Consider the following 12,058-nt stretch of genomic DNA (forward strand, 5'->3'; position numbering starts at 1 on the left):
TCTCCCACTCCTGTTCAGATTTGAAGGTTTTAGCAACTTCCTTCAAAGGAACAGCAACCTTAACGTTTACATCTCCACCCACTGCTGAGGATGCCTGTCAGACGCAAGGCAAGCACACTAGCCCAGCCTCCAGAAAACACAAGAGTATCAATAGGAAATGTTAGAATTTCACAAGGACACGTTAGAGTTTAAAATATGAAATTCAAGTATTAGACAAAGGAGAACAATAAAATGATATAAATCTGGAGGGAATATTTACACAGCCTATCTTTTTAGGTGTGCCTTTCCCATATTTTATTAAACTTGAGTTGTTGCTTTAAAAAAACCAGCAGCATTATCAAAGACGCATCTGTACAAACACTTTACAAAAGAAAACTTTCTAGTATCAGCTACATCAGGGGCAGGCAGAAAAATAGATGCAGTCCAACAAAGCCATTTAAAATGACTGCAGACGTCGGACACGCCTTTTATTCCATATGAACGATGGCAGAGGAACACTGCACAGGATCAGTTAGTTCTTCCTTTCCTGAAGGTTGTGAGGCAGGGAGTGAATGGTTCGCCAACAACCCAGGACAGCAAAAGAGCTGCGTTCCCATTTCAAACCGTTTTTTAAGTCTTTGGGTAGATTCACGTCTCTGGGAAACGACTGGGCTGCCTGGCACAAGCCAGTCTTTGCTTAACCCTCCGGGTCAGGTTTTGAGAGACTGGATAAGGAATTTCAGAAATGCGTCCTTCAAAATCAAGGGCGAGGAGGTGACCTGAGCTCAGCATCTAGGGAACTTGTTTGTGGAGAGAGAAGGAAGAGGTCACAGCTGGGAGGAAAATTACCTCCTGGCTAAGAATCAACAGGCCAACACATTTGGTCTGAGGTGCCAAGGAAGCCCGGGGAAATCTACAAGCTAGGTTCGCTTCTCATCTCCCCTAGCTCCTTAAGCTCCACCTTTTTGTATTTTCCTGATTTCCTCCGGTTGGTGACCACCAAGACCACCACACCGGCCACTAGTGCCACCGCGACGACAGCGATGACGGCAATGAGGCCGGTGGTGAGGCGCTTCATGGAGAACTGGGGGGGCTTCTCGTCCAGGTAGTAGATGAGAGTCCGCTCCACATGCAGGGGCTCCCCACGCACCTGCACGTCCAGGCCGCGACGGCCCACGAACAGTGACTCGCCTTTGATGTCCCTTTCGAAGTAGTAGGCGGCGTCAGCGATGTCCACGTCTCTCAGGCCCTTCTGTGACGCGTTCTGCTGCAGCTCGATCTGGATGGTGGGCTCTTCGTAGTGCACCGCGGCCAGGAAGCTGGGGTGCAGCTTGTAGCGTTCCTTGAAGAGCCGCCGCAGCTCGGAGTCTAGGTCAGAGTGGTTGAAGGCTCGGTCTGTCGGGCGGTGGCGCAACTCAATGAGGATGTGGTGGGTTCGCACCACTTCGTCGCAGCGCAGGCTCTGGTCTCCCTTGTCCGTTCGGCGCACGCCCACCGAGTTTACGCACCAGCACACCGAGGTCTGGTTGCACTGGCGCGCCTTGAAGCGGCCCTTGTCGTCACACTCCGGGTCGTAGAGGCCATCGTTGTCCAAGATCGCGTGCTCGCTCGGATTCACCAGTCTGCGGCTGCTCTTTCGGGCGCTCATGCGCGCCTTGAGTAGCAGGCACTTGGAAGTTAGCGTGGAGCAGTCGACCAACACCTGCGAGCCGATTGCCCGACATTGGCAGACCCCACCTGGGCCATTAGAGTTGCAGACGGTCATCTTGTTGGTAGGGCATGTGCAGTTGATCTGGGCCGTGCAAAAGCCGGCCACCATCGCCAGCAGTAGCAGTAGCAGCGGTGCTAGATCCAAGCCCCTCGCCATGGTGGTATAGAATAGAACGGACCTACAACTACAGACCAAGGGCAGGGATTCTGAAGGATCAGGTTGGGTAGGATACTGCAGGCGACTCCCGCCAGGCCGTTCCCTCCAGCCCTTATACTCTCCTGTACCTGCAGGACTGGTTAGCTAGTGACTCACTCAATGGAATCTGGGTGGCGCTCCTCAGTCACAGGTTCCGAGGAGGAAGCCGCCAGCCATGAGCTGCAAGAGATAGGATCAGGCAGGGGAGGCTGCTCCTGCCATCTGCTGACCAAAAGCCCATAGAGGAAACCAGTATTTACCTGGCCCCTCCCTAGAAAAGCTGTCCTTCTCATGCTCAGAACCAGGGCGTCCCACTTCTCGGCACCTCCGGAGTTCCTCCAGAGGCCAACTCCCAATGCCCCACACCCCTACAATTCCAGTCACCATAATCGCATACCTTCTTCTCTCTCAAGTCCCTATCTTCAGTTTCATTCCTTCCCTTTTTCTTGCTCCCAGTTAAACAGTTTGGTTTCTGGTCCCTAACAAGCGTGACCACAAGCCTTGCTGGGCACAGACTGTCTTTAAACCCTATTCTAGATAGTATGATGCAGGTGAGGCAGGGAGACCTGAAATCACCCAGCCACTGATTTCCGAGGATTCTACCTGGGTCTTCTTGGCTTTAAGAACTATAAATGAGTATGAAAACAAAATGTTGCAGCATCTGAAGACAGGACAGTGAAACAATTCTATTGCTAAATCATCCTTACAATCCGGCTGTCCTGGTGTGGCACATATTGAAAGTTCCATTGAACAGGCATGTATGCCTGTACTTGTTTAAGATAAATGAAAAGAAAAATTTTGTAGAGTCAGCCCACTAGGAGAGATGTACAACTTGATTCTAAGAGAGCAAATTATTGATTTTCTTTCTCTGTATTCAATGGAAGTGGATGAACTATTAAGTATAATGAGAGAAGGGAGCTTGTGAGAAACTGCCTCTTTAATAGGATGAAGGGGTGACAATCTCTTTTAGAATCTAGAGAAAGTCCACCACTCAAAGCTGTGGTAAAATTAACAATAATTAACAAACTATAATTATTTTCAGGTCCACCTTCAAAATGTATTTTAATGTATCAGCGTTTTAATGTGTGCCACTAGTATACTGTACAGGGGTGTTGTTTGACTCATGGAAGCCAGTCGGGCCTCTCTGCACCATTAATTTTCAAGCAATTTCTGAGGCAGACGGATGCAAACATATTATTTTGTCTTTACAGACAGAGGAAGTAGAGACACGAGGGACAAATCCTTACCCAATAGCACTAGGAAATCTGGGCACACACCTCTGATTTCTGCCCCCACTGTCTCTTTAGGTCTCTTGAACAACTAGCTTATCCTGTCCAACCTCCACCCACCTTGCCTCACAGAAAGATCTAAAGCCTATCTTTTCTGTTGAGAATGCTGTGTGTGTGTGTGTGTGTGTGTGTGTGTGTGTGTGTGTGTTTGTGTCTGTGTGTATGAGTGTGTATGAGTGTAAGTACAGGTAAGGAGACATTTTGGCTCTAAGAAAAAAGTTCATATTTTATTAACTGGTGCACAGTGTTAACTGCTGTCACAATTCCTGCTGTCATCATTGTATCCCTGCAAACTTCTTAGACTCCCACAAGCCTTTGCAGAATAGGGCACCTGAAATCTCCTTTTCTTTATCTGTTTCAGTATACAAACGTGATTTTTCTGCTCAACTCCTTAGTTACTGTCAGGAAGCCTTTCCTAATACATCTCACCCTGTCTACTCAGGAATATATCTTTTTACTTCCTTATCTTCTGCACCCTAGGATTAGCAAAATCTACCCTTCCTGGGTCTCTGTTGCCCAGAGTAAAGTAGGTACATCAGAGGCTCTGTTTCTTAATTTATTATTATTATTATTATTAGTATTAGTATTAGTATTATTGAGAATCACACTAAATATACAAGGCAGTGAATGGTAAAGCTTTGTGAACTTCAAGACAATGTTATAGTCCATTAAAAAATTATCCCATCTCCTCACTTTTCTAGTGCTTTGCTGGGTGATCACAATCTACTATAATTATAATGTCACCTCATTTCCATTCCCCTAGTCTCAAGCCAGATGGAGGAAAACTAGTGGGGAGGCAGTCTGAGGGCTGAGAAACATAGGCGATCATGTATTGACTACTTAGTTAACTCATGGGATTTTGTTATGTACCAGGAGGAGTGGAGTACTAGGTGTCCAAGCCTAGTATTTTCTGTGTGAAGATAGAGATCCCCTGACTTCCTTCTTCAATAGCTGGTCCTGTCAGTGCTTTCCCCAACAGGCACAAACCGATCCCGTTCTAACTCTCTCTTCCTCTAATTAAAAATAAAATCAAGTAGCTTAATTTCTTTGTGGTTTCACAAACCGATCCCGTTCTAACTCTCTCTTACTCTAATTAAAAAATAAAATCAAGTGCTAGCTTAATTTCTTTGTGGTTTTATTGTAACTGAGAAATAGTTAGCAAAAGCTTTTTATCATCTCGGATTGCCTAGTTCTTAAAGGGTCAGTAGCCATGTCAGAGTACTGCGTCCCTGACACATGAGTACATAGGAGGCACTAGGTAATGTGTGCCGGTTTAATTCATAGTGAATTGTGCCCAGAATGTCACAATATTGATATGACACTCCCTGGAGTGTAATGTTGTAAGACCCCATAGTGACCTTACCTCAGGAGCGCAACCCATAGAGCACAGATCGACAAAGTGACTGCTGCAATAGCATGAGTTTTTTTATTCCATGTATGTGCTCATCCACGCAGGGAGAGGCAACCTTTTTTTTTTTTTTTTTTTTTTTCCGGAGCTGGGGACCGAACCCAGGGCCTTGTGCTTGCTAGGCAAGCGCTCTACCGCTGAGCTAAATCCCCAACCCCTCAACCCTGCAACCTTGAACCCAAAAAGCACACAACTTTTATTTGTTACAGAGGGCAGACTTCAGCAACAGGGTTAACTGGCCTATTCTCGTTGGTGGTACACAGGACAAAGGATCTGGTCAGGTATTGGCTAGCCTGCTCAAGGGGCTGTTCTTGGCTTAGTTGGTCACTTTCCTCATCTAGCCCTACACCTAGCCTTGGAGAGTCACTGGGAAAGGGCTATGTTGGCACGTCCCTTAGAGGAGGGGTGAACTGGGTGGTCAGGCAGGGTCAGGATGACACCCTGTGGTTGTTCTCAGGATTCACCACAGGGAGGGATAGGGGGGTCTTTCCGAGAACAGTTGTTTTTGTTTTGTCTTAATTAGCTTAGTCAGAATCTTGATCACCAAAACTTATTTCATATCACTGGACATCCTGACCACCAGATGTATTTCTCAAAACCTTGTTTTTACAACTTTGTCTCTCCTATCTATGAAACTGTGAAACTTTATTTCTTCATTAACTATTTAAGTGCTTATGACCTGGGACAGAATAATATCTTCACATGTGACATCTTTGATTACCATCTGTACCTTAGCCCAACTTCCAAATGCAGTTTTAAGGAAAAGTAGATAATGCCACCCTGAGATTTCATTTATATGTGTGCCTGAACACAGATTTTTAATGGTCTTGTGCCTGTAGAAAGGGGGGATATGTTCTGATGAAGGACTGGCTGGCTTTAGGGATTCGGGTTAGGGGTTAGGTCTGTATTTGTGTTAGGGTTAAAATTAGGGTTTGGTATTTTTTTTTAGGTTTAGGGTTCAGTAGGTTTAATGTTAGGGTTAGAGTTTCTGCTTGGTGGTTAAGGTATGAGTTAGGATTAAATTTAGTGGTTAGGGTTCAGATTAGTTTTACAGTTGTGGTGGGGGATATGTTTATGGTTGGTATTTAGGGTTTAGGGATAAAGTTAGTAGTTAGGATTAGGCTTAATGTTCAGGTAAAGGTAAATGGTCAGTATTGACTTAGAGTTGGGGTTGAGTTCACTTTAGAGTTATGGTTGGAAAGTTAGAGGTAGGCTTCAGTTTTAGTGTTAGTGCTGTTAGGTTTAGGGCAGATTGGGGTTAGGAGGAGAGAATGGGTTAGGGTTAAAGTTTGAGTTTTGAGGTTTGTTTTAGGGGTTACTGTCAGGATTACAGTTAAGGTTATCTCATTTGGGTTAAGTTGTAATTAGGGTTAGTATTAGGGTCCAGAATAGTTTAGGGTCAAGGTTGGGTTAGGATTAAGTTTAAAATTAGGGGTTTAGGGTTAGGGATAATGTTCTGAGTTATTGTAAGGCTAGTGTTAGGCAGCTGGCACTTGGATTATGTTTATGTTTAGATTTAGTGTTGGTGTCAGGGTAGGATTAGAGTTTGGTTTGGGGTAGTGTTAGACTTAGGGCAATATTTATGGTTATATTAAGTTTACAGAGTTAGGTTTAGGCTTAGGGTTACATTTTATATAGGGTAAAGGTAGATTAGAGGTGTTGTGAAGGATAGTGGTTGGGGCAAAATTAGGGTTTCTGGTTGTTGATATATTTAGGACTAGTGTTCAAGCTAGGGTTAAAATTATGGTAACAGCAAGATTTGGTTTTGATGCCAATTTAGGTAGAGGTTAGTTGTAGGCTTAGAGTATGGTTAGAGTTATGGTTAAGATTAGGGTTAGATGTAAATGTGAGTATTTAATTTGCCTTGGAATTACGGTTAGAGTCAGAACTAAATTTAGGCTTAGTACTCAGGGAAAAAGAGAGTTTAGTATTAGGGTAGGTACAGAGTTTGTTTTAAAAATTGTTTTATGGTTAGTTTTAGACTTAGTTTTGTTCAAGTAGATGTTTTTGGCTATGGTCTGATTAGGATTCTTTTATCGTCATGCTTAGAAATATCATTTGTGTTAGGGTTAGACAGGGTTATGATAGTGCTAGTCTAGGGTTAGGGTTATGTCTGTGGCTATTATTAGGGGTAGAGAAAATTAGATTCATTTCTAAGATCAATTCTGAGGTGTTAGAAGTATGGTTATAGATAGTTTAGGGATTGCTATGAGATTCTGTAAAAAGCTCTGGCTATTGATACAATAAGAGTGAAAGTTAGTTTTAAAACCCAGTTTAAGGAGTTTTGCTTGAGTCAGTGATCTAGTTCTGTGTAGGGCAAGAGTTTGAGCTTTCGGAAGGCTCAAGTGAGCGCTAGGATTTGGGTTAGTATTCAAGTTATATGTAGGGTAGAGCTAGTTTTTGGTTTATGTGTCTTAGTTAGGATTTAACTGCCGTGAACAGACACCATGACCAAGGCAACTCTTATAAAGGATAACATTTAAGTGGGACTGGCTTACGGTTCAGAGGTTCAGTCCATTATCATCAAGGCAGGAGCACAGCAGCATCCAGGCAGGCAGATGTTGAAGGAGCTCTACATCTTGATCTAAAGGTCTCTAGGAGAAGACTGACTTCCAGGCAGCTAGGAAGAGGGTCTCAAAGCCCACTCCCACAGTGACACACTTCCTCCAACAAGGGCAAATCTACTCTAATAAGGCCATACCTCCTAATAGTGCCACTCTTTGGCCAAGCATATTCAAATCATCATAGTTAGGGCCTTGGTTACAACTTAGGTTAGAGGCCAGTCATGTATTTAAGGCTAGTTTTTAAGTTAGGGTTAAATTTAAGGTAAGAGCTAGGATTTGGGTTAGTATTTAAGTTAGGTTTAGGAATAGAGCAAGAGTTATGTTTAAGGTTAGAACTAGCATTAAGGATAGGGTTAGAGATAGGGTGAAAGTTCAGCTTAAATTTAGACCCACTTTTAGTTTAGGTTTAGTTTAACTCTAGGTTTACAGTTAGTATTTGGGTTTGACATTACCCGAGCAAGGCCTAAGGGCTGAAAGGCACTTGGCAATTAGGATGTCTCCACAAGATTTTTCTTTAAACATGCTCCATTTATTCACACAAAGATTCCTTATAATATATGAATATTAATGTTAAGCAGACATCTTACCACATACTAATAATAGTTGACTGGGCAGAAAATGCTGCTGCAGTGTTCTTCTAGGGGGCTTCTCCAGTGAGGATGCTTTATAAGCTTGTTGGTTCAACCCACCTCCACTTCAATGGGTTGAGACTATGAAGTTGATGTTGATGAAGGTCCAGGAAGTCCTTGAGAGCACAGGCCAGTTGGTCTGTATGAGCCCAGCAACAGTGCCAGAAGTTCAACATTCACTGAAGCCAAAGTCACACACAACTCTCAGCTAGAGAAGGTATGTCTTGGGAGCACAGCAGTATGATCCTAGAGACCACTTCCAAAGTTCCAATTTTTTGTATCATTTCACTAGTGGCTGCTTTGTGCTATCTGGACACCCAGCCTGGGCTGGAATACTAGCAAATCAACACCACCCGGTGTTGGTTCATTAGCATACTAAGGCCTGTTCAAGGCTGGCTCCAATCTGAAGTGCTGGATGGACTGCCTAGGGCTTGCTTTTTTTTTAAATTTTTTTAAAAAAATTTATTTATTATATATAAGTACACTGTAGTTGTCTTCAGACACACCAGAAGAGGGCATCAGACCCCATTATAGATGGTTGTGAGCCACCATGTGGTTGCTGGGATTTGAACTCAGGACCTCTGGAAGAGCAGTCACTGCTCTTAACCGCTGAGCCATCTCTCCAGCCCCTAGGGCTTGCTTTTGTGGGCTACCTTTTATCAGTGCAAACTCAGGCCCACATTATTCCAAGTTACACAAGATGGTTTCAGTTATGTTTTTTCTTTTCTTTTTTTTAAAATTTATGTATTTATTATATATAAAGTACACTGTAGCTGTCTTCAGACACAGCAGAAGAGGGCATCAGATCTCATCACAGATGGCTGTGAACCACCATGTGGCTGCTGGAATTTGAACTCAGAACCTCTAGAAAAGTATCACTGAGCCATCTCTCTAGCCCCTTCAGTTATGTTTCTAACAGATAAAGGAGTTTCTTTTGTGTTTTGGTTAAGGGTAAGATTGTGTGTGTGTGTGTGTGTGTGTGTGTGTGTGTGTGTGTGTGTGTGTGTGTAAATTTTCTATATTTATCATTTATTTAACTATTTCTATGACTATTCCTGTCCCTCTGTTTCTTTCTTTTTTCCTTTTATTGGATATTTTTTTATTTACATTTCAAATGTTATTCCCTTTCCCAGTTTCCTGGTTATAAGCCCTGTATCCCATTACCCTACCCCTCTTTCCCATCCACTAAACCCCACTCCCCCCCCCATAGTCCCCTACACTGGGTGTCCAACCTTCCATGGCAGGACCAAGGGCTTCTTCTTCTATTGGTGCCCAACAAGGCCATCCTCTGCTACATATACAGCTGGAGCCATGGGTCAGTAGTTAAGGGTAAGTTTATGTAATGCTTTTGGTTAATACTGGGGATAGGATTATGATTGTTGCTAGAGTTACAATTAGTATTAACTTTAGCACTATAGTTATGGTCAATTGTTTGCTTAGTGTAAGATTAGAACTGTTGTCTAGATTAGAGCTAGTAATAAGGTTGCCAAACTGTTAGGGTTAGGAGTAAGGTTTGGAGTTCAAGGTTAGGTTTCTTAGGTTTAGGTTAAAGTTAAGGATAGGATTTCAGGTTACAGGTTAGGTCACATGTAAGTATAGAATTAGGGCTAGGACCAAATCTTCTGTGGTCAGGGCACAGCTAATTCAGGATGGGAGAGACATTTTTGAGTTGAACTGAAGCTAACCGGGCAAATTATGGACACCTGATCCATGGGTGCAGGCCACATAAAACAAAACAAAACAAAACAAAACAAAACAAAACAAAACAAAACAAAACCCAGAACAAGACATAGAGGCTGAGCAAAGTTGCACCCTGTTCAGAAAACACAGATCTGTGTCCAAGTGTACAATTGATCATGAAAACAGAAGACAGCAATTCCATAGGTATACCTAATTAAAAAAACCCACAAAACAGGAAAACAACTGCATCTGGGATCTAACTAATCGTGAAAAATGTCTGAAAGCTGTTACTAAAGCTAACTAACCAGAAAAACTGTGTGTACCTCTGTCCAGTGCTCCAAATAGAGAAAAATTGAGACACCTGTGCTCAGAGGCACAGATAAGCTAGCTAATGCAGACCTCTGCTCATGGTGCAGAAATCTGGGTAAGAATAGACACTTGTGCCAATCCTGCAGTAAAGATTGATGCACTACTCCTGCGGTACACATTAATGCTCTGGTACGTCAGTGCTCATGGTTGTACTAGTAAAGTAGCAGATGTGCACGTAGATGTCTTCCTACAGTTTGAAACATAGACATGCTGATGCAGAAGGAGAACATGACACACTGATGTCCTAGCATATCACCTAGTGCATGGATTTGCATGAAGAGCTGAGTCAAGGATGTTCATGTGTATATGAAAACACTTGTAGTAGTGCACATGGAAGTAGTTGTACACCACTGCACACAGACACAGACAGTGTACATCAGTGCATATGGTGCACAGTGTGTATTAAAGCAGTATACACGGAAGTATTGAAACTATAGTGGACAGTGATGTGCAAGTGAAGCAGTGTGAACCGCTATACAATCACAATACTTGATAGGGATGTATTTCTATGGCAGAATATGCGAATGTGATAGTACAGTGATACATAGTTACACAGTCATGTAGACTTGGACAAGGATGAACTGTGGGGTCACATGTGTGGATGTACTGCTATAGCAAAGAAGTGCTCAAGGACATAGGTACAGAAAGAAGTACATCTGTATGTACTTATACATACAAATTACTACACATGATTTGTTCGTACAGCATTTCACACAGCTGCAATAGTAGAACAGTGCTTGCTGACATATGAGCACAGGTGTTCACACGATCGATTGTGGCAGTACGGCAGCACACTTGTATGTATTAGTACAGCAATACACATGGACGTGCTAGTAAAGAACCACACATAGACTTACTATTAGAGTAGCGATTATGGATATACTCCTACAATTTTATACACGGATGTCCTATTGTAGATGTATACACAGTTGCCCTGTGTATATACATGTGCTACGTATACAAAAACATGTAGGTGTGTGTTATAGCAGGACAAATGGGCAAAATATCAAACCAGCTCTCATGGAAATGCTAGACAGGAGCACACATGGATATGTGAGTACTGCAATGTGCTTGAAAGCAGTAGTGTTGTCTTGTATACCACTAAAGCACTGCCTCTCAGTGTCTGAGTAAAAATAGTTGTCTTACTACTGGAGCACAAAACAATGTGCATGTACTGAAACACTTGAGCGCAGGGGTGTGCTTGTGTCACAGTGCACATGCCTATTTTAAACAGCAGTGATGTAGGAGCAGATTGGTGAACATCAATGTACTGGCTGAGCAATGTACCTCTGTGTACACATACAGCAGCAAACTTGGCTGTACTATGTCTACATGTCCATCGATCTAACTGGATGGTACTATACATACATTTGCTAGTAAAGACTCATAACATGTTTATTCAAATAACAAAGACTATTACTGCATTACACATGGACACAGATGTACTTGTGCACCCTGATGTTCTATTGAGGATGTGTCCATGTATTTCCTGGTAAATAAGAACACATGGATGTCCATGAACAGCAGTCCACACAGGTTTACTAGTACAAAAACACACATGAAAATCAAATAAAGGAGTGTACATAGATGCATTGTTAAAGGAGATATTACACATGTTCTCTCAAAGCAGTACACATGCATGTAAGCATACAGCTGTACTCAGATGTACCCAAACATGATGAGTTCTACCACTGAACTTGCAGATGTATGACATCACTTTTCATGGAACTAGACAGTTGCACACAAGGATATACTGGTACATCACTAAACGTCACTGTACTAGTAGAGCAGAGAATATCCATTTATTATTAAAGCACTACACAATTTTATTATACACCAATAATTAGTCCTTGTTATAAGGCCGTAGTGCATTGTGAATGCAGCAGAAATACCTTTTGGGCCTATGCAAAGGCAATGAGCCCTTAAGAATAACAATGTCTGCTGCTTAAAGAATACCTTAGCAAGGACATATCCAGGGTTATGGCTCAGTGACAGAGCACATATCCCAAATCTTCACAGCCCCATGTTCCAATACTGAACACCAAGTATATAAATAAATAATTTAAAAAATGGATCTTAACAAATTATCAAAGAGCCACACCAATGGATGCAAAGCCCTTCAATGGAAGCTAAATGTTCTCGCCTGGGAGTGAAGGATAAGTAATAATGTAAACAACAGTCCTTTCCAAGTGTTATTTTTATCCTGTCTCTATTTAAATTGTATTAAAACTCTA

General features: G+C 42.5%; 1 protein-coding gene across 1 annotated transcript; it reads right to left on the reverse strand.

Moving 5' to 3' along the window:
• Positions 1-232: 232 nt before the first annotated feature.
• On the reverse strand, positions 233-1,933 carry Tacstd2 (tumor-associated calcium signal transducer 2). The gene has a single exon (NM_001009540.2). It carries the CDS (start codon positions 1,844-1,846, stop codon positions 893-895), a length of 954 nt encoding a protein of 317 aa, NP_001009540.2. The 5' UTR covers positions 1,847-1,933; the 3' UTR covers positions 233-892.
• Positions 1,934-12,058: the final 10,125 nt, after the last annotated feature.

The sequence above is a fragment of the Rattus norvegicus genome, chromosome 4 (genome assembly GCF_036323735.1).
Source record: "Rattus norvegicus strain BN/NHsdMcwi chromosome 4, GRCr8, whole genome shotgun sequence".
Classification (NCBI taxonomy): domain Eukaryota; kingdom Metazoa; phylum Chordata; class Mammalia; order Rodentia; family Muridae; genus Rattus; species Rattus norvegicus.

What these genes read in the sequence shown, in the direction of transcription:
- Tacstd2 (NM_001009540.2), bottom strand. Translation starts at nt 1,846, where the DNA reads ATGGCGAGGGGCTTGGATCTAGCACCGCTGCTACTGCTACTGCTGGCG.